A 27,640-nucleotide genomic window follows, 5' to 3' on the forward strand; every position below is an offset into this window, starting at 1 on the left:
ACAGATTTCTTTCTGTTGACTGGCATTTGGTTGATAATTGATCACTTTGTTTTGTTCAAGCCATCTGTAAAGACTTCTTTAGTATTTAATTCTCAGACTTCCAAGTACACTACAGTAACACAAATTAAACTTAGAAATTCTCTGAGAGTCTCAGCAAATGTTGCCAAACACATATGTCCAGAAAGCCTTATCTTCTTTGCAAACTTCATGCTGAACAAAACCGTCTCATAAAAAAGGATGATTAACAAGAAACATTAATATTCCAGAAGACATAATATAATTCTAGTAGTGGTATGCAGCTGAATTTCTCAATAGAATGAACACCAACATGGGACCCTTCAAAAGTAAAGCTATGCACAAGTAACACAATAGACACAACACCATTACTGCAGTTGTTTCATTGCCCTCCTTCCACCCAATAGGCTTTCCTCAAGCCCTCAGGGACTCTTCATTTCCTTTTCAAAGATGCCCAAAGAAATTCACTGTCTCGTTTGTATGTTGTGTCATATGAGTGGGTGTGGCAGGGGATAATTTACATTGCCAAGATTAATGCCCATAAACGAAGACTTCACTTCCATCTACTTACTGTGTTGTTGCTAACGTTTCACCCCTGAGTTTTATCTTAAGAGTGACAGCCTTTCCTTCATCTTTATTGCTATCTCTGTCCTTGTCTTTCTCTCGTGATTTACTCTTATCTTTGTTCTTTTCCTTTTTGCGAGGTTCTTCATGTCCGTCTGGTCCATGGTCCTTCTTCTTCTTGTGCTTCTTATGTTTGTGCTTGTGTTTCTTTTTAGGGGAAGTAGATGAGGATTCTAGAGCAAAAAAAACAGCATTATTTCCAGTTAAATACCTCTTTCATTTATTTACCTACGTGTTTGGTTTCAAAAATTCCCATCAAAGAACTCTCTGTTGTCTTTCCTTCCCATACAATCCTGGTTTCTCCACTGATCAATTCAATCCACATCAAACCTTTTAACCCAAAGAACAACCAGCACCTAATTTCTCTTTACAACAAAACTGCTGAATCACTCAATAAAATCATGGGAATAGAGGAAACGATCCCTAGCCAAAGAAGCTCTGATTGTTTAACTGAGTGTCCTTGTCAGTACCAAATGGGGAACATGGCAGCTGATGTTTGGGTGTAAAGGGTCAATTGTCCAACTTGTTTGATTTTTAATTTTGTTTATGTATTTGTTGTACACAGTGCTACACTCCTTTCAATTTGTGATTGTGATTTTCAGTACAGCATAAAATGCTAAAAGAAATTCATCTTATTTATCTATTTTTGAGGGAAAGAATGATACACAAAAACCAACAAAACGTACACGCTTCTGGAATCTCCTGATCTAAATCTTACCTCTCCTTAATAAAAACAGTTATTCCTTGACATGATTGCTAGATTACTAGATGGCTGCAAATTTGGCCTTGATGCCCCCTGCGAGAGTTTTATGCTTGGATAAAGTACACGCGTTAAAGAACGAAACTGGCCAAGAACATTTCAGCTGAAACTTGAGTCTTCTCTGTCTGTAGAGGGTTTTGAGGGGAACTCAGTCACACATACGAGAACTCGATCATTATTAAGCTAGTATTTGTAGTTAATAAAATTTTTAACTGTTACAGAATAGAGACCTCTACCCACCCTTAGCATCTTCTTCGCTTGCTTCTTTTCGCTTCGGCATCTTTCTGTCTTGTTCGCGTTCCAAGATGGCGCCAGCCTCGCTATGATGGCAACTTTAGCACGCGATAACACGCGCGCTGAAACGCGGAGCGTGGATTTACAAGTTGCAACCGCTAATAATTTTGCCTTTTTCACCAAGTTTTGAACAATGTAGTGAAGTGCCCTTCGACATTATTTTGTAAGTATGAACATTTTTCACGTACCCGTCCTATATGTTATGAGACATTCGGGGAGGGGAGGGGAGGGTGAAAACCAAGTTACTTACCCTACTCGCTACTGCCGACCAGAACCTTGGGAACAGCCAAGAAACTTATTTAGACTTCCTGAGGATACGCGATCTGTTCTCGTTTTCGTTTTAGTTCACTTTGTCTTACATATACCCCATATCCGTAATTTGATGGGGGAAAATCCTTCTGACCCACAGAAACCAGTCTTCCTACATAACCCCGTTTGAGGCCAGGGGATCGTACAACACGTTTTATGCGAGCGCAAACCGCTTGCTTCCCCTTTGTCAAAAGGCCAACCCCCTTTTCCCGTCCTGCCCCCATATGATGGAAAAGCCCTGGGAACGAGGTTGTCAAACTGTGGCCTGTTAACAAGCCTCCGTAGGGATGCTATTACTTCATATAAGAATAAATTTAACTGCTGCACCCTTTACCAATAACTTTTCTATTCCTTTATTATTTTTTTTTTACAAAAAATTGTTTTCCAACAACTGTAGCAGGAAAATTCAAAAATGAAGTATAAATCCCTGTAATACATCTGAAATACAACACACATTCCTCAATTGTTTACCTATTTTCAACACACAAACAAGAACATCATATTTGATTCTCATCAAAACTATTGTTCAGTTTTCCATCCAGTATAAATATAGAAAACGAAATCATAGTAAAGCTCCTGTAGTCCAGCATTATTAACATTAGTACTCTTAACCGTAAACTCCCAGAAGTGAGGAACATTTATCTTCTCTTTAAAATATCCATACATTATCCAGCAAACAAATAATGAGAAATAATCAAACTTGTCAGCTTAAAGTTGCTATCTAACACCAAATTCTCGTAACTAATTTATAGGGAAATGTGTTGCAGGTAGAGGGGAGAATTAACAATCAGATCTTGGGAGAAAAGGGGTTCCACTTTTTACAGTCTAATGATGATTTCACAGGAAATCTTTGCTGGTGTAACAGGAACGTATCAATTTTTAAATAATTTCAACCAAACAAATTCTCAATTAGAAATTATCTCAACATCAAATTGTCCACTTAGAATTACTCGGATTACAGTGTCCAAAAAATAGATAAATCTGAATATTCAAAGGTGTCTAAAACCCAGAGACACTTCCAGCTGAAACTAAAGCCACTTGCATAAGACAAAATAGTGGTTTTCAATTAATGTGGTAATTAATTTAAAATACATTATTATCGTCTGACGTTTTCTAAAATGATGTCCTCTTCATCGTCATCTGTATCATCCGAATATTCGTTGTTCAGTAATGCCTTAGAATTGAACGAATTGATCGATCTCTCTTGTTCGTAATCCATCATATATCCATTTCTCCGCACTGTGAGTTGTTTTTTGTAACGCGCCAATCGCCATAGTCCTATCACAAAGAGAAGAAACACTACTACCACCAGGGCACATATTCCCACCATAACAGCCGCTGGCATGCCAAACACCAAATGTTGTCGAGGCAGGGTAAACTTTACTTGTGCCGCGGGCTCATTTGGATGAACTTGGACGTCCAGCGTCACTTTTTGCCGCCCTGGGGCCGAAGCGGAAACTTCATACTTCCCTGGTGTAAGAATCCGCCAAAAGTCGCCGTCTTTGGTAGTTGTGACGTCGTGATCACGGCCTTTCACTGAGATTACTGCGTCAGAGATGGGAGAGCCGGCGTCGTCAAACACAAACCCCTTAACACCTCGATGAACCTGCCAAAAAATAAAACGGCATCTCATCTCATCTCTTAGCAACTATACATAAAATATAAATATATAACACACAAGAATACAGCTGATTTATATTGGATGAAGTTAATAAGTCAGAGGTATCACAAATAGAAGAAGAGTTAATGCTGATCAGATCTTTACAAAGAAAAGACAGAAAGCATCCTCGTTCAAAACCAAATATTTATTCTATAGTTTTTTTTCAAGTTCCCCAAATAATTTGTGGCCAGCCATAATTCGTGTATACACGAAGAGAGACGCAATGAAGGAGAACCTTCACCATTAGTGTCAGTAACAAGAAAATCCAAATGAAAATTCAAATCCCGCACTCGTCGTGCATGCGCGAGTGGCTCGCGTTCTGCGTGCGTAAGTGACCCACGTCGTGTTGTATTCATTAGAGACCTTAAGCAACCACGACGGCGACGGCAACGAGGACGTGGAAAAACAAGAGATCTAATTGGCAGAACAATAGCTCAGCACGTGCATTTTGAAACTTTGTACATTTCTTAGCCGTCCCATGCAAAACAACAACGTGAAATCGCCAAAATTTGCGTCATTTGCGTCGTCTGCGAACCGAAACCGCGACGGCAAATTATTTTAATTTCCATTTGGAACTCAACGCTACTTTTACACATCATGCTGAAGTTGAGCTGTGGCGCCGTATGAGACAGTAAGCTCATGCAGCCATTTTTGAAATTCTAACTAAGAGTAGAAATTCATTTTTTAATCGAAGTCTTCCTTGGCGATGCCGTCCTGACTGCTTAAGGTCCCTATTAGAACTCAGGAGCTGAAGTTTCATGTTCTCCCATACGCACGAAGCAGACGGTGCAAAAAGCAAAGTTTAATTTTCGTATAGGTAATCACATGATTTCGAGTGCAATTTGGAATAAATAAGCACGAGTAAATTTTTTCAAAGTCTAACAAAATTGCATGAGCCCGTAGGGCGAGTGCAATTTGTGGTCTTTGAAAAAATTTACAAGAGCTTATTTATTCCAAATTGCACTCGAAATCATGTGATTACCTATTAATAATATACATGAAAAAATACGAGGTAGCTCCTCATAACTACGCAGAAGAAAAGCGCGCGCATCACGTGCAAAAATAATTTATTCAAACCCTGCAAGTGACATTGACCTTCAAATTGGCCTTGACATTGACCTTGACATGGACATTGACCATTCGTTCTGACCAATCAGAATGTCTGATTTGTTTCTTTCTTTGCACTGAATTAACCCTCTTCTGCACTGAATTAACTGAAAACTGCATTCATCTTAACCAATCAGAACTGAGAAATTTTTTCATGTATATTATTAATAAAGTAAATGTTCCTTACCTGAAACACAAAAAAGAACAGTGGGTCCTTGTGTTCCTTCCAATGATGCTCCAACTCCTGTGCGTAGGGGAATTTACAGCAGCCCATGTGTATTCCGATCTCAAGACAGTTGGAATTTTGGTACATGTAATCTTTCATGCCACCTTCCCTGCTCTTCCAAGCTGCTCCGTTTGTGATTCCTTTGGGAAACTCCTCCCCGACAGAAGGGCCTGGGCATAGTGGCTTCCCATAGTGCATCGATGGATGCGAGTTGGCATACGCAGTTGCTAAGTAACGGAAGACATCGTCGTCAGGGGTGGGGTTAGGGAGTGAGCGACCCTGAGGGTGAGCATCAAAAGGATAGTTTGCAACAAGTGAACCTCCGCGTAAACTGGCAGACAGAACAAACGGGTATTTCTTGCTCCACTTTATTATGGCGTTTGTTTCAGGCTCCAAAACCTTTTGCAACGACTCGGAAGACCCTGTAAAACAAAACAACAGCACAATAATTGAATGCGCTATCTGTCAGGTGTCGTCAAAAGATGAACTGGACACTAAAAGGTAGTAGAAGAGTTCCTGGTGTGCAACATATTCATTGTAAAAACTACCTATTGCGAGGAACAAATGCTCAGACAAACCAACCCCTCAACTCCCTTTCTGGGAGTTGAGGGGTTGTTTAACATCCAAACTCTTCTTACAACTCTGATGCGTTATCCAGTTATCAGAGAGAATAGCGACGCGTATTAGTCGATACAGACACACAGATTACCATCAACCATTCAACTTATCAACATTTCACGAAAAGGTAATGGGAATAAAGGAACCGATCAGATTAGATGGCATCATTTTGATTTAACGCCAAATTCTGTTTACTAATTGGAAGGGAAACGTATAGAAACTTTAACAACCTTGGATGTTAAAAGATAGAAAGGTCGTTACGAAGCCTACATTACAAAGTGACTATGGAAATTTGACTTCCTTGAATTGGGGCTCAACGACAAGTACTGTCGCCAAACACGTGACAATTCATGTGCTCCTTAATGAAATAGCCCATTTCCGAATTACCCTTGACCTCATTTTCAAAACGAGTCTGGTGCTCACCTTTCATTCACATGCAAATTAAACTCATTATCACAAGAATGGTTGAGCACCAGGCCTCGTTTTGAAAATGAGGCCAAGGGTAATTCGGAAATGGGCTATTATTTTGAAATCAAAGACGAGAACATACCTAGAAAATTAGCATTAATATCCACGTCTCTTGCGTTATTCTTTCCTTTGTCAGAGGAACAGTCTCCTTCGGAGGCCAACTCGTATCCATCTGAGTTTAGGGCAGGTAAGATATGTATTCTTGTGCTGTTTACCAGCCGCGTGACCAAGTCATCTTTACCGTAACTCAAACACAGGTGCTGAATCAGCAGCAGCAACATCTCTTTACCGACTACTTCGTTCCCATGGACGCCACCCACATAGCTAAACTCTGGCTTCCCCGGTTCGTGTACCCCTGGGTTATTTGAGATCTCCATGACCCAGATGTTGCGGAAGTGAACAGTTTGTCCGATGCTGTACAGCCTTGTGATGCCTGGATACATGGACGTTATGTTTCGAAGAAACTTCTCCATGGCGGCATATTTATGATGGCTAAATCGCGGTTTTTCGTGCAAATTGAACATGACGTTTGCTGATAGCCCCTCACTGATGGTCACCTCTTTAGTAACACTCGAATAACCCGGTGCATTCACGGTGATCTTATACTTCCCCTTGGCAAGAAGTCGATAGAATTTTGCACCATTTTGTTTGAGGACAATGTCTGCGTTTGAGCTCTTTATTGTGACTGTAGTGTCGTTTATGGGACGGTGGTCTAACGTGTGAATAACACCTTGTACTCCTTGATGAGATTTTTCTAAAAACCCTAACAGCGCTTGACGATTTGTCTCCCAAATACTATCTAGTTCTTTAGGTGGTGGGTATTTGCAACAGGAAACGAAGAACGAGAGTTGTGGAATATTCAGAGTCAAGTAGGCGTAGTCCTGCATGGTGTAATAAACCTCTTTCCATTGTGCCCCATTCACTATTCCATTTGGAAACCCAGCAGAAGATTCATTACAACCACTTCCAAGTTGCATTGTAGTATGTTTCGTGGAATAGCTAAGAGCAAGCTCTTTAAACAACTTGTCATCTGATGTCACAGAACCTTTATCAGATCCACTGTGGGAGGCATGGACGCTCAAGGGATACCTGTTAGATGAAGTAGAAAGTTATACGTGAGTAAAGGATAGAACTCGATTTCAAGCGACCCACGGTACAGGTGTGATTCCTTTCGTTTCAGGCAAGCGTAATTGCCGGACAAGCATAAGGGTTGAGTACGCGCTAAGTGAGAAGCGCGAAGAAAACCTATTGTGCCTGTGGGCATTACTGTTTCCGCTCTTCTACATAGCACTCGCCTCGCGTTTCGCCTCGCGCTTCGCCTCGCACTTCGCCTCGCGCTTCGCCTCGCGCTTCGCCTCGCGCTTCGCCTCGCGCCTCGCCTCGCGCTTCGCCTCGCGCTTCGCCTCGCGCTTCGCCTCGTACTTCGCCTCGCGGTCGCCTCGCACTTGCTCGTTTGACCGAACTGAATGGATGAAAAAAAAATGGCTTCGATGACGCTTCAAGTACCTTTTTCCCGTTAACAAAGTGTTGCTTACACGAATAAGAATATTAAAAAAGAGACTATGAAATTAGATTTAAAATAACAAAAACAACAATGCCCCCCCACCTCGAAAAACAAAGGAACAATTTTACTCTCCTTACCTCGCCACCATTTCACCTCCACTAAAGTCAGCCAGAAGTGCAAAGTTATTCTTGTTCATCCACTCTTTTAAATGTTTAACTTCCTGAGGTTCGTCAGCAGCTGACTGAAGAAACTAGAACAAAAGAGACACATTATAAGTACCAATTTATATTTTTGCGTTAAAAAATCAACGCAGATCTGAGCAACTGGAACAGTTTGCTTGCCAATCTTGAGATCTTAACCTGATAGTCAAGAAACGAGACAAAAAAAAAAATGGATTGTGATCTCAAGAAGGAATACAATACTACTGTGCTTGCTTCCATTCTGACTAGTATATAGAGAGTAGCAGTGAGGATGGAGCAGTTTTTTCACAGCTGAAGCTCTTTAACAGGCTCCCTTATCAGCCAACCTAAATCTCGTGGTTTCTCTTCTTTCAGGAAGAAGAGAAAGATGCTGAGAGCAAGGTTTACTCATATTCCACCTTGCTCTGGTTGCAACTAATTTTTCTTCCTTTGAGCACCAACTGTCTTTGCTTTACACTACTCACTACTGTCAACATAAAAAAATAAAACAACCAGCACATCCCACCTCCTCAATATTCTTTGGCAGTGTACTCTGTCCACTCTGAGTTAGGTTGTAATAAAAGCTCCTAGATAAGTCATCTATAGGTTCCATGATTCCACTGCAGTCACCCTCTTTTGCCTTTTCATTTCCATCAAGATCCACTGCTGGAACAACATGAAGTACTGTGGTCTGAAGAAGTTTAGTGATGCTATCCTCCTTTTGTTGATATGTGTTGCAAAGGTATTCTATCATTTTAAGAAGAAGCTCTTTCCCAGTTATGTCAGTTCCTTGTAAACTACCAACAAGTCCAACATGAGCTTTACCTTCTTCATGTCCAGAATTCTCTGTCATTACCAACGAATAAATTGTCCTTCCTTCACGGCTAGTTCCAATAGTTGTCAGCTTGGTTACACTTGAACACTTGTTAGCTTGCTCTTTAAGAAAAGATGTCAGCTGTTGGTAATTGTGTTGAGAGTCATGCACTGTAGAGTCTGCGGAGGGTAATATGAAAAGAAAACTGGTTTGTATCTTGTCCACGATAACGAGTATGTGGGTTTATAATATACAGCTGTAAGAGCATTTAAGTTATTTTAATAATCATAAACAGACTGATAGAATTTGCCATCTGTCCTCTAGAATTCTACAGGCTTTCCATGATATACAATAAATATTCCTCTCTTACATAGAGAGAACTACCATGAGGTCTCTAACCCCAAAACAGAGACTACTTACATTACTCTTTGTGCTCTCATATTAGTTGCACTGTTGTTCATCCTAAGCAATTCTCTATATTCGAACATGGCATATCATTAATATGGTAGTTTCCTTGTACCTTGAAGTTTGTTTTAAAAAAATTTATTCTTGCAAGGTTTGAAGAGCTGCATTGCAGATTTTTGAGTAAAGCATCCTTAAAGTACAAATTACTATCCTGCTAGGAGAAAATTTTTCATTTTACATGAATATTTAAAACTATTATTTATCATTAATAACAATAATTCATCACCATAATCAACAACAATGAACAATATCTTTTTTAATTGACACATAAACATATATTGGGCTGTTTTAGAATATTTATATACATTAGAACAAGGGGTTACATATATCATGGCTGCTTGATGAAATCATCTTCAACAGTGTATAAGAAGAAGTCAGCTATTGATCATATCATGTGACCCTTAAACTCTCAAGATCCAATTAGCTATTCTCCCAACTGACTGTTGTACATTTCCTTGTAAATTAATCAGGAGAACTCCATTATAAATCAACAAAACACCCTCTTGCTGACAAGCTTTGCTGTTCTCACAACCTGTTTGTAAAATAATGTTTTGGATTTGCAATGAAAAGTTACAAGTTAATCACTTCTGGGATTTAAAGTGTGAAAGACAACTAAACTCAACCTACCTACTGATGGAGAGGGGACCACAACTTTAACAGTTGATTTTATTTCTACAGGACTCAACTTAACGAAACTTGAAGTGGGCAGAGGTACAGAGTTTTGTTGGGAGAAAGCTGTTTCTTGAGGGGTTGCATTTGTTTCCACTGGATAAAGTTTCTGGGTGGTGGAACTTTGGAAGGATACCTTCTCTGTGGCAATTGTAGGCTGTTCAACTTGTCTCAGTACAAAATTTAGTTCTGTTGCCAGACCATGAGGAATGACAACACTTTGGGTAGAAGAAATGTAACCTGCAGCAGAAGCAGTGATGAAGTAGCTCCCTGGAACAAGGAGTCTCCAGTAGTCACCATCCTTAGCAGAACTGATGTTATGTCTTATTCCAGAGAGAGAAATAGTGGCATGGGAAATTCCAATCCCTTGCTCATTTCTAATGAAGCCTTTCACACCAGTGTGAACCTGAGACATGAAAGTCAAAAGAGACACTTTATGGGCATCCCAATAAGATTTGAGTTTGGACTCAGGAGGAAACTTCACACAACTCATCTCTATGGTAAGTTCAAAGCAGTTTGAGTGCACATAGTTGTAGTCTTGCATGCCACCCCTGACAATGTACCATTCTGCTCCATTGGTAATACCATCTTTGAAATATTCATCGGGGTAATCAGAACAGGGCCGTCCTCCTCCCATAGTAGGGTGAGCCTTGGAGTATGACAAAGCTAACTGTCGGAAAACAGCATCATCTGGGCTCCTGCTGTATCCTCCTTTTTGTCCAGGGGGTGTATCATCATATGGATAGTTTGCTACAATGGAGCCCCCATGAAGATTTGCTGACAGCACAAATGGCATTGAAGTTATCCATTTCATGACAGCAGAAGTTTCTGGCTGGTGAATCCTATTCATATTTGGCATAAACTGGTCTGGAAAGTTTCTGTTTAGGTCAACATTTCTGGCATTTTCACGAACACCTCGCTCATAGCCATCAGGGTTCATTGATGGCATAATATGGATTCGAGTGTATTCTATAAGTGCGGTTATTGCAGGAACTTTGCCATAGTTCTCACAAAGAGCTTGAACTAAAAGTAAAAGGGTTTCTCTTCCAACAACTTCGTCGCCATGCATGTTTCCAACATACTTGAACTCTGGCTCTCCTGGTTCATGAATTCCTGGGTTGTCAGTAATTTCAATCACCCATAACTCTCTTCCTTGAACTGATTTTCCAACTGAGTAGAGCTTGGTAATATTTGGATACAACTTTTCTATTGTCTGTAGAAATGCTGTCATGTCATGAAAATTATGGTTTTTAAATATTCTTGGTTTCTCCCAGTCATTTATAACTTGTGTATAATCTTCACTAGTAAGGCTGATACTTGTGAAAGAAACCTCAACATTACGCTGAGAAGGTTGAAAGCCAGAAGACAGATCTCTCCTGGTTCTGAAGAATTGTTCTGTGAACCATGGTATATGACGCAAAGTGGTACCTCTCTGATTTTCATTCCTCTCTAACACAAATTCTAAAGATGTAGCTTCCTCAGAGCTCACACTAACATTACTTAGTGTTTGGCAACTGTGGCCTGAAGCACAAACACTGACAGTGTATACCCCTGGCAACAAAAGACGCCAGAAGTCGCCATGTAATACTGTTGTCACATTGTGGTCTATCCCATGCACATGAACCACTGCATTTTGAATAGCAACTCCCAGTTGATCCTTTACAAACCCTTTAATACCTGTATGCACTTGCTCCATGTAGGCCAACAATGCCTCACGGTTGTTATTCCACTCTCTTGGCAAATGCCTTTTGAATGGGTATTTGCAACAGGATAACTCAAGTGTGATTTCAAAGCAGTTGCTTATCAGGTAGTTGACGTCTTGCATGCCCCCTGGGACATCATACCAGTTGGCACCGTTCGTGATACCTCCTGGAAATTGGCCGCGGGTACAGTCTTTTTTCCCCATTTTACCCATCGTAGTATGTTTTAAGGCATATATGCTTGCTAGATGCCTAAAAAGATCATCATCCGGTGATGCACTATATCCACCTGTCTTTCTGTGTTCTTTATTGCTATCAAATGGATAACTTGCTACAAGGGATCCACCGTGTAAATTCGCCGACAATACAAAAGGAGTTTCAATAATCCACTTCAACATGGCTTTGGTTTCCGGTTGCGCCGATCCGACAGTGTAGTCGTTCCAACTATTGAACTGATCTGGAAAATTACGATTTAAATCGACATAGTTACGATTAGGACGTCCGATTTCTCCAAGACAAAGACCTTCTATTGCTCTTTCAAAGCCATCCGGGTTCATTGAAGGCATAATGAATATATCAGTGTTGTTAACCAACTTAGTGACTCGATCATTTCGACCATAATTTTCGAGTAAATAAGCTATGAGGTAGATCAACACTTGTCTTCCCACTGCTTCATTTCCGTGCATGTTTCCGACATATTTAAACATCGGTTTCCCCGGCTTCCTTACCCGTGGATTGTCAGTAATTTGAATGGCGAGCAATTCCCGGTTGTACACCGATCTGCCAATTCTGTGTAGTCGAGCGATGTTGCGATGTTGATACACGAGAGATCGGAGTAAACATTTCAGATCTTCGTTGTGAATGTAGCCTTCGTGTACTAAAGACGAGACATTTCTCTTCTTTCGAACATCACAAAATCGTCCAGGTGTAGTTCCAGTTATAAAAAAAAAAATTACAATTATTATTAATAAGGAGACGTAGCTGACGGCGGCCATTTTCTCTCTAAGGTGCTCAATTGTGTTCCCAATTTCACACGTGACAGGTGGCGAATGAAAGTTACGCCCCCACCCCCTTAAAGTTTTTACGTTCGTTCAGTGAATATCAACTTCCGTTATTTCTCGCAGGTTTTTAACGATGTGAAATCATAAGTTTTAAATATGTTTTAATGGAAGGTTTACTTTACCTACAATCGATCGCTATTTCATTGCCGCGTCAAAAAATCAACAACTCTGATCTACAAACAAAGCTTTGTACACAACAGCCAACGTAGACGCTGTCCTCTGATTGATGTTTTTTTTTTTTTTGTTCATGTACTTCTAGTATTACTTACACGGAAGCTGAGTTACTATCAGGAATTTACGAGGATTTTTCAACTGATTAGAGCTTCCTCCTTCTTGTATTTTTTAATTTAGTGAGTGAAACTCGTGCAAATTTCATTATTTTGCTTTCTCGAATATTCTTATAACCGTGTTTACCATAAGATATTGACTTTTGTAGGATTTTAACAGTTTTTGCCGTTGTACCCACTAGTCCACTGTCGGTTGATACGTGATTATTTTATTCTTATAAACATTTCACTACATTTTGAACTGGACAAGATAGAGCGTTTGTGCCTTTTTCATAGCAAAAAAACAAGTCTTCATCAAAATGTTAAACGCATTCGACTCCCACGCAGAACTTAATGAAATTGTTTTTTTTTTATCCATTTGTTTTTCAAAATATTCTGTTTATACAGTTGCTTCGTCACTTATTGATAGGGCACATAATTCAGTAGTATATAATTTTCATGAATGCTGCCAACTTTTACAGTTGTGATTATTAATACGTAAATAACATTTTGGTTTGGTGACAATTTCTAAATGAAATAAATGGATAAATTGATAATTTCAGGGCAGGAACTTGGCTGCACTTATTTCCTCTCTAAAAGGAAATAACAACAATCGTACTATCAGTGACTTCCTTTAGTCACACTTCCTCGCTCTTGCTCCCTTGATTAATGAACACGTCTTCCGCTTTTATCATTCCTTCGTCATCCAATTGACTTTTCCAAAAAATGTCGCATGATTGACTTACTATGCTATACAATTGATTCCATTGTTACCAAACTGAAACAAGAGTTGTCGATGGTCTCTCTTTTTTTTCGCAATACTGACTTAGTGAAACCTATGGTGGCATGTTTATTCCTTAATGATAAAATGTATTGATGGGTTCATAAAGGAAACATTTAGGTTCTATTCAACTGAGTTTTCGACGTAGTGCGCGCTCAATTACTCTGAAGTCAACTGCGTCAGTTGAGCGAGCGATACTTTTATTGATATCTATTGTTACAGCTAAGATATTTATAGGACTTCGACTCAGCTTTTTTCCAATCATCATTTTACAAAACAAGTTTGATTGACTCCGGCATCAACTCTATGCTCATGCGCGCAGATAATGCATTTTACATAAACATCATCATGATCCAAGAAATCTACTTTGTTTAACCCTTTAAATTACACCCTTTACACTGGTATTCAGACTCTACAGGCTCTTCTCTTTACATTTGCCATGGTAATGACAAAGAGATTTTGTTTAACAAGCAGTAGCTGTTTAAAGTGGTGATCAGTTCATTTATTCTCATGACCTTTACATTTGTTTCAAGGAGGATACCATAAAGAGAAATTAGAAGTCAATCACTCTAATAAGGGGTTGAAGGGCTAACCAGCTATACATCTATTACATAACCCGGCTGGTTCTCGCGCAAGGACTTGAAATTTGAGTCAATTATTTTACCGACTGTCGCTTGTTTATTTTGCGTGTGACATTCGTTGGTCTATTGTGGTTCTGTTTTAACTCAGTGCCATTTATATTTGGGGTGTTTCCTTTAGCGAAAACACGGTTTAGTTTTTCTTTTGTGATATTCTTGAAGCTTGTTATGTCACTGACGACTGTAGTATGGTGTGATCCGTCATAACTTTTTCCTCCGGCAGAAATTTTCCCTTCACGTTTTTCTTGCTTAGTATTTTTCAGACCTGCAACTTCTCCAGCAGAAGTTGTGTTTGAATGAACTGGCCGTTTTTGAGGATTCAACTTGTCTTTCGGTGCATGCGCAGAATCGTTAAGTCTTTGTGTATAGACGGCTTCGCCGGGTATTTCGTCTCTGTTCCTCATCAACTTAGTACTGTGCGTGTTTTTTCGTATCACCTTTTTACTGTATAATTTTTTATCATCGTGGCGAGTTTCACTCCTTTGTAGGGTGGGTTCGGTGGTTGTTCTGTTACCAACAGTCGATGTGTGATGATGAGAAATCGTGTTGTTGCTCAGCTTTGCGATAATGTCCCTGCCTCTGGCTTCCTTCTTCCTTTTCCTGTTACTTTTATCAAAGGAATTGAATTTCTGGTGGCTCTTTTTACCTTCCACAAGTGAACTATTTGTCGGATGACCTCTGTGTTTAGGTATGTTATTGCGACTAAACACTCCTGGCCCACCCGCCGGCTGTTGACTCTTAGTCACATTAAAAACCTGCGGCTTGACCCTTTGAATCGCTTTTCGTTTCTCACTTATCAACGCATTTTCATCTGCCACCATTTTCTGAACCGCTCGTACCGTAGGGTCATCCTCAATTGAAGGTAAATTCAACTCTTTAAGCTCTTCACCCATCGCATCCAAAGCATTCCCAGGTCTCCACTGTTCAGCACCAATTTGAGGTTCTAAACTAGTCTTAGTAGGGCTCGCGTCGAAAGGCATTTGGGCATGCGCGGGCTCTTGGGCTGGATTCCAGTTGAAGTTACTTGCTTCTATGCTTGGCTGTTCCTGGATATTTTCGAACACACCACTATCAGCATATCTGGGTAGCGTTGGTGATGAGACAGGAAAGCTAGCGTACACGTTATTAGTATATTTTGTTGAGGGAAGTTCTGTTTTCCAAGGTTTTTTCAGCTCTTCTTCCTTTACGCTTGCAACACTAACGTTCACTTTATTGCCTGTGCTGCTTCTCGTTGGGAGTTTGCCCTTCGGTGAAGCTTCTTCACCCTGATCGTCCTCAAGTCTTAACCTCTTTGAATAGGTTGTTAGAACTTTCAACAAAGCCTTGACTGAAGTTGATATTTCTCGTATTTCAGCCGCAGTGGGTCTGGTGTCGCCTCCTTGTGTGACAGCAGTGGAACTTGGTTTGATCAGCGTGGGATTGTCATCATTATTGGATGACAATTTTGATACAATGCTCTCGGTTTCTCCACCTTTAGAATCGTTTGAAAGTGTTAAATCTGAGGCCATTGGTAGGACTTTGTCTTCGAAAGATTTCACCTCACCATTTTTAGAGGCCAAAGATCCAGGGGAGAGGTCTGGAGTCGACGGCAAGGCAGCAGACAAATCAGTCGGTAAGACCGATGACTGGTCATCGTCTTCCGCTATTCTACCTATCGCATTCATTTGCAAATCAAGGGGAAGATCTGGGCTTGACGGTTTTTGGTTATTTCCCACAGTTTCAGGATTTAACTCAGGGGAAGCCGAAATGGACGTTAATTTTCCGTCATCATCTGATGGCAAAGCTACTTCAGGCTTCCTTGTGTCCACTGTCAAATCAGAATGCACTTTTGGTTCCTCTTTAATGATTCTTTGTGTAAAGGAATGCTCTTTATCTTTTGCATTTGTGGCGTTTATTTTACCAAGTGTTGCCACTGACTGAACGTTGAGGTTATGTGGCACCTTGTCATTACGTAATCCGGTTTGTATCTTGGGCGTGTCATCGGATGGCGGAGAGGGCGTGGGGACGTCATCTACTGTTTCCAAAGTCAACGTCACTGTCTGATCACCCGGGTCAACTTTCTCGATCACCCCAGGTGTACCTTTGGCTCTTTCATTTGGTAAAAGGTTTTTCGTATTATTCTGTGGCAAAGTGACTTTAAGAGGCAATTTTGTAGAGTTATTTAGCTCATTGGATCGATTTCTGTTGCTGTTGTTGCTGTTAACGTATGCTAAGTGATCTGTGGGTGCTTGCAGCACAGCATCTTCATTAGAAAAGTCGCTTATCTTATGATCATTTGGAAATTTATCAATACCGCTTTCGTCGTATTTTATTAATGGCTTGTGTTTTGAAGAGTTATCCTCTTTGGCCTCGTTCAGATCTAATAGACTTGCCGCAATTGCTGTCATCAAATCATCAATACGAGGACTCACTTTGGAATGTTTATTACCTGGTTTGACATTCTTTGGAAGGCTTTTGTCTCTCTCGGGCATCTCCATACTGTTCATGAAGTCCATCAAGGTGTTATTCCTAATGCTTTTAGAAACGTTCTTTTTTTCATAGCTTGAGAAGGAAAGTTTTTGTTTGCTCTGTCCACCCAAAGGGTGTTGAACCAGTTGTGTTTGATTATTGTGCCTAACGTCAATTTTGTTACTATTTTTATTTAATGCTTTGTTTCCTCCAGTAACGCTAGTTAGTTTTGAAGAGTTCGTGACGAGCGTTTTGTTTTGTTTTCCGCTCAATATTTCTGCGAGAACCTTACTTTCCATTTCAGCGAGCGGATCTTCTGGGGGCGGGAGCTTGTTAATGCGCCCTCCAAGAAGTACTCCTTTGAAGTCAATAAGAGTATCAGTGGACATGAATGATGAACGGTTCGTGGAATTTCTTCTGTGTAATCCATGGCGCTTCGAAACTGCGCCAAGAAGAGCGTTCACAGCCTCAGTAAACAGAGCAGACGTTTTAAAGTCGTTGGATCTATTGTTTTGACCCGCAGTGCTTTTTGACAAATTACCTGGAACTGCTGCACTTTTACCGGTAAAGTTTTTGGCAACCCCCAGTAGTGTAACCGGTCTTTTCATTCTACTGTCTCCTTTTAAATATTCTGATATGTTTCTTGCTATGTCTGCAAACGGACCTCCACTCTTATCCCATCGCTTCACTAACTGCTTCAGTGTACCCTTTCTCTTAGCATTATCGATCAGCCCGGTTAGAATATCTTGTAACGCTTGCAGCTCCTTGTCCGTGGCTGGAAGAAATCCTTTTGATACGCCTTGGTGGGAGTGAATGGTTGCTACTTCTTCTCGTGTTTGTGCTCCGACGTCTTCTCCTAATTTTCCGGCTAAAATAAGCGGTAGCAACGCTGATGCAGTTGGCTGCTTAGAATCGTGCTTTCTTCCAGCAGTTTCCGCTGCCTCAATAGCTTGATTTATCTTGCTTTGCAATGTTTTTAAATCGTTTGAACTAAATCCTTTATTTCCCCTTATTCCCTCGATCAAGTTCGAGTCCTTATCCTTCTTACGAACGAGAGAAGTTTCCTTCTCTTGCGAATAAGGTGCATCCCAACCTAGGAGGGTTCCCAACATATCCATGTCTTGCGAGAACTTATCATTTTGATGACGATGGTGATGCGTATGATGCTTTTTATGTCTCTCTTGCCCTAAAGTGACTGGTTCCTCTGAGCCGGGCGAGATTTCTTCCTGCTTGTTTCCTCCCTTACTCTCTTCCGGCGACAGCCGCGTTGTCAAAGCATCCAATGCGTCGCTCAGAGTTTCCAGTGTAGCGATCTTTTCATTGAGTTTCCTAATTTTCTCTTTGGTTCGCTGTTTGTGACTCTGTTTTGGTAACTGAAATTCTGTTTCTGCACCTTTTAATTTATTTGGAGTCTGCTGATCGTTGTTTAAAGCTTTAGATAAATCAGCCAATGAAAATTCTTTATTTCCTATAGAAATCGTCGCAGAAGACATTTTATTTGTACCACTGGTGGCCATCTGTCCATCGTCCTTGTTTGCGGCCGAAATGCCTGCTGGTCCTTGCCCTGAAGGTTGATGTATCAGACCGGATATTAGATTCGCGATCATGTGTTCGTTTGTTGATGTTTTACTGACTAATGACGCGGTTGGTTGAACAGTAGAACCAAAATGCTGCGCCATTATGTTTTTGTATGACGAATCCTCTGTTCTCCCTGAGTCGAGAAGGCTTTTCGACAACACCTGTCCAAATTTACTTGTCAGAAAAGTTTTCATAAGGCCCTCAAATGGCTCTGTTGTTGTAGAGACTTGCGGGTTTGGTGGTAGGTTTATGGATGACTCCAAAGGTGTTTGTGAAGGGGAATTTGTAGAAAAAGGTGATATCGCATTTAAAACATCATGAACGTTTGCATTATTGGATGATACCGACTCAGGGGAGGAAGTTGGATTTACTCGTGAAATAAACTCAGGTTTTTTTGTAGGAGAAGCCCGGTCATAACCAACGCCGGGCTCAGATTTCGAAGCAAGGCTAGCTACACGCAGCTTTGTTGATGGCGTTACGCCCTTGTGTCTCGCAAGTGGAGAGGCTGTAATGCCGCCCTGGACTACTGAAGTTGATATGTGCTTTCCGGTTGACAAAAACGGCCGGGAATCTTTTGGAACAGGAAGATTTTCTCCGAGTGATGATCTATTCTTTGCGTCACTTTGTCCTCCGAGAAAATCGAAAATTGGTTTTAGCTGATCAGAACGATTGTACTGAGGAACTGGAAGCAACATGCTTAAGTTCAGCTCACCAACTTTCTGATCAGGGAATGGAGTCTTCGCATTTGCTGTCAGGTGAAGCAAGGATTGCATTGGGTTCACTGTGTCCTGTTGTGATGATTCAAGAACCTCCTTACCACCATCCGAGTTAGGCAGATCTGCTAAGATAACAAAATTTAAAGAAACATTTCATTTATTTGTCACTAATGTGCCGACAGGAAACGAGCCTCAGACCTGCGGGTTTCCGGTCAACCACTGAGCTGAGAACTCTATCGTGAGCTTGGTCATCTATTACGTTCATAGGTGTCACGCATCCTGCATGCTTCTACGATCAGCAATATTGAAAGCGTCATTAGTTTAAGAGCGATCTTACAGTTTCATCTCCGTCTTCGAATTAGTAAAATGCGTTATTTTACTAATCACGAGCGTTGGTTAATGAAAGGATAAGAGACACACGAGGATTTGCAGCTCCAGTCGGTCTTTGACGGAGAGAAGACTGAGGCCAAATAAATGAAATTTTCATTGCTTAATTTCAACTTCAGTCTCAGTTCACTTACCCACGACACTGCCAGGAGGCTGGCATCTGTAGCTGATCAGAGCATACTTGTCAATCCCAGGACAGCGGTTCCCATCTTTAGAAAGATGTGTATCATCCGCTGTTACAATACAACTCTCCCTACCAGAACATCTCTCCTTCAACGCCAAAATACTGCTTGGTGAGTTTGCGCAAGTGAAGAACTTCCCCAGGGGAGTAGGGCAAGTAGATGGTGAATCTCTACCCCAGTAGGCTGACATGATATGTATCTTCCATCCCTGACCACACTGAAGCTCAGTTGTCTCACCGTTACAAAGCACGAATTTTCGTTTCTCTGGCATACAAGTATACTTAACAGCCAAATATTTATTTACACCGGGGCAGTGTTTAACGCCTGGGGGCTGTAGGACGTTGTGCCTGGCGGGTATCTCGCAGTATTCCTTATCATCACACAGATTTCGTACGATAGGTGTGGTGGTGGGATCACTGAGGCAGTTCGTGACAGGGTCTCCGTCCTCCGAGGGGCATATATTGGCTGATAAGCGTCCCCAGAAAGCTTCCTCTATAGCGATGGTTGATCCAGGAGAGAAACATTCTAGTGACTTGTTCTGGCCGGCGCAAATGATGACAGACTTATCTTAGAAAGAAACAAAAAGCACAATTACAGTTTCACGTAGAAAATCATTCTGTTTACAAATCTTCTGGTTCAGACATGTTCCAAAATTTCCCAGACACTGGTTCCTTTCAAGTTTTTTTTTAAGTAGCAGCAGCGCATGTTCCTGTCCCCCACCCCTTCTGTCCCCCTCTCTTGCAGCTGGTTTTAAAATAAGTGAGACGCAAATATTTATCTGGTTTTACTGAGAATTGTCTGGTATTCATCGATTCTCTGGATCCAATTTTGAAGCTAAGGGAGGCAACGCAAGAGTAAAGAGTCTTTCCCAATGGTAGGGCCAGTGCGAGTACTTTTTTACCTACAACTTGAAATAACATACTGCCGTTTAGCCAGATGAAAATTATACTAGTACTTGCATGCATCTTAATTGATATCTAGGGATCTGTGCAGCCAGCCTCTAACCTGTTTCCAAATCAATTTCGCTTCTCGGGCTCCCTGATGAACCTGGGGTTGCTGTTCGAACTGCAAATTGATACAGTCAATGATGAATAAGAAAAAACTCACTGAATAATTCCCCTTAAAAATCTTTTCAATACCTTCATTTTTTCTTGAACTTCTATCCTCTGTCAACTTTATATCAAACCAACAAAGAAACAAATAGTGTAATTCTCTGTGCAGGCATGTTTCCTGTACGAAATCAGTAAATTTCGAAATTTGACCGTTTCCATCGCTTACGTATATTTACAAATAGTTGCAATCATTGTCTCATAAAACCTACAGGTAATCTTATCTTTACAAATCAGGAACTCTACTAAAGGTCTGTGACAAAGTTATGTCTGGCACCTCACCACGGTTTTAATCAGACCGAACGGGAACATGACCGCTTAAAAATCGCGCATCAGGGAAAATAAGCCTTTGATGGAACGCTTGAAGAGACAAACCATTCGACGGTATAAAGAACATGATTCACAATGTTTTGGTCCATTAAACAGTTACTCATTTAACTGTTAGAAACAGGGAAACTTTAATGCGAACGTGATTTAAGATTTTTAATATTTGTTACAAACATTAGTATTGTTAGTTTGGTAGCCTAAACTACATTACGACAGAATAAGGTCTTTATCTTACCTGATAACTGGTCCAAAGTACCAGTTGAGTCCACCCTATCGATAAACAAAGAAGAGAAAAGCCACACGAAAGTTACCAAGTATTTCTTCATTCTTAAACAACATTCTATCACATCTTGCGTTGGGTTTTTCTCCGCAAAATATGGTTTGTTTTCCACACCGACTGTCTCATCTTCTCAGTGGATTTTAAGGCCATTAACTGAACCGTAGACAATGCATTTTGCTGACCCAGGCACCAGTTGGAGGTCAACTTGCTCACAAACCGAAAAAGTTAAAATGTCGCAGTTTGCATTTAAATATTTATGAATAGCCTGAATTGTAGGTTATTTTCCGTTTAAAATTATTTCACCCTACAAGAAACTTGTTTCTGTTTCACTAACCAACCTGTAGGTAAGAACTGCATTTTTCTGTCTAGAAAAGAAATTTTTTGATTTTATACATGCTGATCGTATCTGTACTTCTTACGTCAGGCTCACTAAGGCCTCTAGCACATATCTCTCTTGGAACTATGGGAACCCTTTTTGAATACTTTTGGGAGACGAAAATACCAGGTGCCTAATGTGTAAGGCTCTGGGTCTAGAGGTCTCGTGGCTTAGTCTACTGACGGGGGTTGGGACGGGAGGGTTATTTCTCAAATGTTTGAGGATCGACGAAAGCGGGTTGATAGTCATCGTGTCCATGGTTTTGAAGTGTCACGGTGTGTGTGTGTCATGATACCAAAGAACCTTCAGAGAACCATAAAAGGACCTTTATTGCTGAGCTTGGAGTAAACTCTGACAGTTGTGGAATGAGAACTCGGTAAAACTAAATGAACCTGGAGATTTGCCGGATCAGTTAAAAACTTAATACAATTAACAATTCTAGGCATATAAATACGTTCGACGTTTGTCAAATTTCTTAACTGGCCTTTTTGTCCGGCAAAAAAAAATCCAACGGTTGTTGACAAAAACGCATTTAAATTTTGCGTAGAAATTATCGATATTTTATTGCAATCGCCACTTTGGAACTGGATATGCAAAGTGTTGGCCACGATGTCTGTTTCACTGACGCTTTTGTCCCATTAGAAAGGGCGCTAAAAGTCGGACGGCAAAACATTGCTGGTGCGTAGAGTGCGGCATTTTCTGGGGAGCACGCACTATGGAGAAAGACAATCGAGCGCTCAGTGAAGACGTGAGCCGCGAACTCGGAGGCGTTGAGTACTTATTATTTTCATATGTCCACGTTTGAGTCGATTTATGATAGAACTAATGGAAGAGACTTGTTTAAATAAAGTTCACAAGCGTGCCTCCCATTTAAACAAACAGACAACGAAACAAACATGCAAAGAACCTGTGAAAGGAAACACTCGATTTTAAAAAAGTGGTCAGATATGAGAGAAAGGAAATAAGAAAGTCAGAGAACCATTGTAAGTTTTGCCCAAGAGGAATAGCCTCACTGTGTTCTTTATTGAAAACATTTGAGTATCATTAAGTTAAGTTACAGAGTTCACTCGGAAAGCATACAAACTCTACTCAGTTCGTTTGGGTGTATTTGCAGTTACTGAGGACGTTATAGAAGTGAAAGTCTACCGAAATTTTTCAAGTTACACTCTCTACTTGTAAACATGGTCTATTGACCCAGCATCACATAAACTACCATTGACAAGACATTTTCCACGCTGACTATCTTAATATTGTGTGCATAATTTTGTTTCTGAGTTCCATAATGGTGTTACTTGCTTTAACTTTTTAGTTTTGGCTTATTTTTTTAGAGGTTCACATTTAGTTACAATATCAACCATGACCTTTTATAGGCAATTATCCTAACGTTGCACTTCTAACAAAAAGCTGGTTCAGTTTCCTATATAAAAAAAACAATTTAAGATAACCGTTGCACTATCGACTCGAATGGATTTCCACCATGCGTTTTGATTTAATGTCACTGTTTTTATTTTTCACACATTAAGGCAAATTTCCAGCTCCTGCATTTCCGAGTCCTAAGCCACGGAGCTTCTGAGGCTGCGTTTTCTTTCTTTGGTCCACGAACTGGTTTTTAAGAACAGGAACAGGCCTAATCTTAGTAGGACCTTGCACTATTTCGTTCAGCGAGGTCCTTTTAGTCCCAGGTACTGTTTTCTTCATCTGACCCTGATTACCTGACGGTGCTCCCTTGCCGTTAGGCCCTTCTTTCTGCACCCTGGGTACCCCCACCTGTACTGGAGTGGGTAGAGCTCTGGCTGCCTTCTTTTGGACTACAAGCTTTGTTGGAAGTGGAACAGGGACGCCTTTTCTTCTCTCCGCCTGTGGTAGCTTGGGATTTGATTTCTGCGTGTTCTTCTGACGTGGAATCGAAGCTCTCTCTGTGCCAGAAGGCAATGGAGATGACGGTTTTTTCTTTATGTGATGGATACCTTCTATTATCATACGTTCAATGGCTTGCGCTTGTTCATCTGTCAAACCATTGTCTGACCCAGGATCGTCGCCATCTTGCGTTTCAGCAGATGCTTTTATAAGATTGTTGATCTTCTCCAGAGCCTTGAGGCCTCCCATACCCAACCTTCCAATATTCAAGTTCTCTCCAACAATATTATTCCCCTCTTCACCTGGTAACTTCACAATCTGTTGGCCGCCACCGTCCAGCTGTTTTAGATCGCTCACAACGTTTGGTGCCAGTCCTGCATTGGATTTGGCAGCAGGGACTTTCACGGGAACTGTTTCTTGGTCATTCTGAATGGCATCCTCTTCCGTGCCTACAATGTGGATGAAGTAAAAAAGGGTAAAGGAACACTGTAATTTTCTTCAACCCTCTCGTACATTAGAATAACAAGCAGTTCTACCGCTGAATCACATATCATGGTCACGAAAATAAAAGAAAAGATAGAAGACTAAACAAGTCCAACAGATTCTCTTTATTATAATGTTGGGGTGAAGATATTTATGTCCTGGTACACAGGGTTGTAATTAATGCTGTGGAAGATATGGAATGGGACCATGTAGAGAGTAAGTCTGTTGTCCAGTGAGTCAATGAGGCGTGACTCCACCCATGTTCCACCCGTGTAGCTAAGCAGCCCACCCAGGCGGAGCGTAACCAGGAGTATCATTACTCCCCCTGGATGAGATGGTAGTTTAGCGCACGGTCCCCCCCCCCCAGTATTTCATCAGGCTTCCCTGACAATTCGCTAGTACCCATTACTACTCCTAAGGGAAGAGGAGCACAGTGAGAGTGAGGTGTCTTCCCTGAGAGCACATCACATCGACCTGGCCAGGTGTTCTGTGCAGACCTCTCAACCCAGAGTCCATTGAACTGACCAATCAGCCTCCAAGTCTCCCATTGAAGATTCGTGCACATTAAATATATCGCTTGCATGGCCCTACATCGATCAGATATCTACCGCCCAGTGCGTCCTCCCTTTATTATCAATCCCAACATACTGCTGCGTGCACCAGGGTTGCGTTGTTCAAAAAATCCGATAACAACCACTTCTGGCTGAACTGCATGCATTAACCTAGAGAATCTACATTGTCTTCGTCTGAATAAGCCCTTTGAACCATGCGACCCCTCATGTACAAGAAATCAAAGTTTGCTCATGTCTTCTACCACTGCATGTATTACTCTATCACGTCCTACCTATGTTTGGATGCGGTTTACAGCTGTAGTTGATAATTAAGTATTTCTGAACTCCGGGGCAATTTTCGGCGCCATTTTGTACTTGATCATAAGAAGAATGCACGTCACACTTGGTCAACCCATCACATGACTTCTTCACAATCCCGAGACTCTCAGGGGCCCCAGTGCACATGGTCTGTCCATTCTCCGCTGGACAGACAGTGGTTGACTGCCGTCCCCAGAATACAGAATTGACGCCAATCTTCCATGAAGCCGGACAGGTGAGGCTTGAGTTTTCCGAATCACAAATGACGACTTCTTTTGCATCAGGCACACACGTGTAGTTGACAGTTAGATATTTATTGACGCCAGGGCAGTGCTGAGACCCCGAGTTCTGCAGCAAGGCATGTCTGGCTTCAAGCTCGCACGATTCTTTTCCTTCACATCTCCCCTTTACTATTCCCTCTGACTCCGGTGCAGTGAAGCAGTCGAGCATTGTATCTCCATCATCTGAGGGACAAATCCCAGCAGACTTGCGACCCCAGAATACACCTGTAACTGCGATGTTTGATCCCGGGTAAGAGCAGCTCAGCGGTTTCTTCTGTGTTGTACAAACGGTTATTTCTTTGGCTGGAAACAAAATACACCTTAGATCTGAGTAGGAATTCATTTCATCTTAGAGCTTCGCTTTTTAAGATGGGCGAACTAACTGTCACAAGTCTTGAGCTAACCGCCTCCCGGTTAGCTCAATGGATAGAGCGCTGGACTGTTGTGCGGGAGGTCGAGGGTTCGAGCCCCGGCCGGACCAACACTCAGGGTCTTAAAATAATTGAGAAGAATTTGCTACCTTTCTATAACATTAAGAAATGGTTAGATAATCTAGTCTTCTCGGATAGAGACGAATGAATGGAGGTCCCGTCTCCTGCAGGGTTGGGGTAGGAGACGTTAATTTCCCACACACGAGATTACTATATGATGGATGTCCTCCCCTGGGGTGAGATGGGTGGGAGGGTGGACTAGCACGAATAGTTCCTATGTTCCTTTTTAGTCCTTCCCCACTGCAAAACTTGATGGAGTGAAAATTGACTAAATTAAATTAAAATTAAATTGATTTAAATTAAATTAATCCTGGTGTAGACTGTGTTCCTTCAGCGAAAATAAGTTTTGAAAACACAAACAGTAATAGCCAATAACAGAAACTCAACATATAATCTTTATCTACACTCCATAAACTTCGCTCAAGGACACCAAAAACTTTTAAAAGCCTGGCCAAACGGACGTTTATTCGTGACTCTTTTTCTTTACTTCCCGAGGAACATAAGTCACAATTAAAGAGAGAGAGAAGTTAGGGGCTAAGAGATAGAGTCGTTGTTTTCTTTAAAAGTAGCAACAAGAGAACACGTCCTCTTGGAATCAAATATTCACTTTTTTCATCTTTCAATGAGAACCCCGCTACTCACAAGCTTCGAGATCAATCTGACTCAAACCAGCTCCTGCATCCTGACTGTGAACTCCACCTGAGGAAAACAAAAACGAAACAAATTCATTATCAAATTCATTTCAAGTTAATTCAGGCCCGCAGTGTTCTTGCACGCATCGCGAGCCAATTCTAATTCAATGAATGACGCATTAGTGCCACAGGCAATTATAAACCCTGGAAACGACGAAATTTCTCTTTAGAGACTTAACTAAAGAGGACCTTTTAAACATTTCTATTTGCGCACTGCAAATAAAAGTTTTTGTCTGTCTTACCCGCCAACATTTAGCGTTTGCACACATCTGAGCATGTGGGTCTAACAGACGTACCTTGTACATAAGCCAATGCTACGTTGAGGAAGGCGACGAAAGCAAGTATTTGATAAATGAAACGGCTTTTTGCCATCGCTGCCCTTTAAAAAAACAAGGTATATAAAAAAATTAGCACCAATATTTATGATTTTAACGAAGAATTGGTGAGAACAGGTGCCAAAGTGTACGTACTTGTGTTCTGATGTTACCACAAGAAGAGCCCTGAGGATAATTTACTCAACCGGTGGTGACAAATTAAGAACAGGTCAAAATTTGTAGTTATCACCTGGACAGGTCAAGAGTGAAATTTAGTCCACTTCGTCAGAGAAGGACGTTTCAACGTGTTTGCATCAAAAAATCAGTTTAATAAGAAAGTTAACTAAACGTGTACGACTTCTGGGTTAAGTCAAAAGTTAGACAACCTCTGGAGGACTCAGTGTTAAAGATTACGTGCTTAAAATTTAACAACAAGGGCAAACCTCTACGATATGACACCAAGACTAGACTAAACAGTTTTGTATATTATTGTTCAACAAGTGTTTTTAAAAATCATTATAGTAACAATAATTGATTAAAAGCATTCCTTCAGAAACCACTCACGAAAAAAAAAATTGGGTTTTGGCGATGTTTTTTCAGTCACCATTCACGCCTGGTAAACGACAGGTTATCACGAAAAGATTCTGGTTCGCCTGGTTTACTTTGTGAAGATGACAACGACTCTTGTTTCCAAAATGACAACCACTTATTGAAAAGGAGGAATAGAAAATAGTAGTAAGACCAAACCAGTTAAGTTACCTTGTGTTGGGGCCTTTTCGCGTCGCTCGTTTTTCTCTCTCTTTAATCCTTGTGTGACTGCAGGCGGAAACCGTGAATTATGCAGGAATTGTATGACGTCACTCAAGATCTATCCGGATCGTTGTCGGAAACAGGACCTTAGTGATCTAATAATTCTTTTCCATGAAGAAAAACCTTGATAGATTCTACGACTTTTGGCGGAAAGTCCTCACATTTCAGTTTGATACACTTAATAGTTTCGTTTTATTTGTCGGATGTCTGCTTTTGGGTGGGTTTCAGTTGGCGCATGGATGCTCGGTTCCATATTATTCGAACTGAAGGTTCTTGTTTCGA

At 41.0% G+C, this 27,640-nt stretch overlaps 4 protein-coding genes across 4 annotated transcripts in view; all 4 read right to left on the minus strand.

The window, feature by feature from the left end:
• LOC111324597 (INO80 complex subunit B) overlaps nt 1-1,756 on the minus strand; it is an 8,097-nt gene extending 6,341 nt beyond the window's left edge. Inside the window, exons 1-2 of the mRNA XM_022928198.2 lie at nt 1,640-1,756; nt 587-812 (exon numbers count right to left, since the gene is read on the minus strand). Coding sequence (XP_022783933.1) covers nt 587-812; nt 1,640-1,679 — 266 coding nt within the window. The 5' untranslated portion in view covers nt 1,680-1,756. The remainder of the gene's footprint in view (nt 1-586; nt 813-1,639) is intronic.
• A 1,318-nt stretch (nt 1,757-3,074) lies between these two features.
• LOC111324602 (carboxypeptidase D) lies at nt 3,075-12,432 on the minus strand. Its single transcript, XM_022928207.2, has 6 exons — nt 9,671-12,432; nt 8,291-8,757; nt 7,723-7,835; nt 6,164-7,170; nt 4,957-5,417; nt 3,075-3,608 (listed from the first exon to the last, which is right to left on the minus strand). The coding sequence occupies exons 1-6, from the start codon at nt 12,405-12,407 to the stop codon at nt 3,099-3,101; spliced, it is 5,295 nt and encodes a 1,764-aa protein (XP_022783942.1). The 5' UTR covers nt 12,408-12,432; the 3' UTR covers nt 3,075-3,098.
• Nucleotides 12,433-14,000: 1,568 nt separating this feature from the next.
• Nucleotides 14,001-21,346, minus strand: LOC111324563 (uncharacterized). Its single transcript, XM_022928159.2, has 4 exons — nt 21,141-21,346; nt 20,475-20,534; nt 19,422-20,036; nt 14,001-19,025 (listed from the first exon to the last, which is right to left on the minus strand). Exons 1-4 carry the CDS (start codon nt 21,229-21,231, stop codon nt 14,176-14,178), a joined length of 5,616 nt encoding a protein of 1,871 aa, XP_022783894.2. The 5' UTR covers nt 21,232-21,346; the 3' UTR covers nt 14,001-14,175.
• Nucleotides 21,347-22,542: 1,196 nt separating this feature from the next.
• On the minus strand, nt 22,543-27,517 carry LOC111324564 (uncharacterized). Its single transcript, XM_022928160.2, has 5 exons — nt 27,308-27,517; nt 26,531-26,613; nt 26,185-26,241; nt 24,746-25,354; nt 22,543-23,867 (listed from the first exon to the last, which is right to left on the minus strand). Exons 2-5 carry the CDS (start codon nt 26,604-26,606, stop codon nt 23,080-23,082), a joined length of 1,530 nt encoding a protein of 509 aa, XP_022783895.2. The 5' UTR covers nt 26,607-26,613; nt 27,308-27,517; the 3' UTR covers nt 22,543-23,079.
• Between the last annotated feature and the right edge of the window lie 123 nt (nt 27,518-27,640).

The sequence above is a fragment of the Stylophora pistillata genome, chromosome 13 (genome assembly GCF_964205215.1).
Source record: "Stylophora pistillata chromosome 13, jaStyPist1.2, whole genome shotgun sequence".
NCBI classification, from domain to species: Eukaryota; Metazoa; Cnidaria; class Anthozoa; order Scleractinia; family Pocilloporidae; genus Stylophora; species Stylophora pistillata.

Coding starts and splice junctions, on each gene's coding strand:
- LOC111324563 (XM_022928159.2), bottom strand. CDS start 21,231: ATGAAGAAATACTTGGTAACTTTCGTGTGGCTTTTCTCTTCTTTGTTT. Junction 20,535..21,140: donor TACTTTGGACCAGTTATCAG/GTAAGATAAAGA, acceptor ATCAATTTGCAG/TTCGAACAGCAACCCCAGGT. Junction 19,026..19,421: donor GCCTCCTGGCAGTGTCGTGG/GTAAGTGAACTG, acceptor TTGTTATCTTAG/CAGATCTGCCTAACTCGGAT.
- LOC111324602 (XM_022928207.2), bottom strand. CDS start 12,407: ATGGCCGCCGTCAGCTACGTCTCCTTATTAATAATAATTGTAATTTTT. Junction 7,171..7,722: donor GGAGGTGAAATGGTGGCGAG/GTAAGGAGAGTA, acceptor TTCATCTAACAG/GTATCCCTTGAGCGTCCATG. Junction 5,418..6,163: donor TATTAATGCTAATTTTCTAG/GTATGTTCTCGT, acceptor TTTGTTTTACAG/GGTCTTCCGAGTCGTTGCAA.
- LOC111324564 (XM_022928160.2), bottom strand. CDS start 26,606: ATGGCAAAAAGCCGTTTCATTTATCAAATACTTGCTTTCGTCGCCTTC. Junction 26,242..26,530: donor AGCATTGGCTTATGTACAAG/GTACGTCTGTTA, acceptor TGTTTTCCTCAG/GTGGAGTTCACAGTCAGGAT. Junction 25,355..26,184: donor TCAGATTGATCTCGAAGCTT/GTGAGTAGCGGG, acceptor TTTTGTTTCCAG/CCAAAGAAATAACCGTTTGT.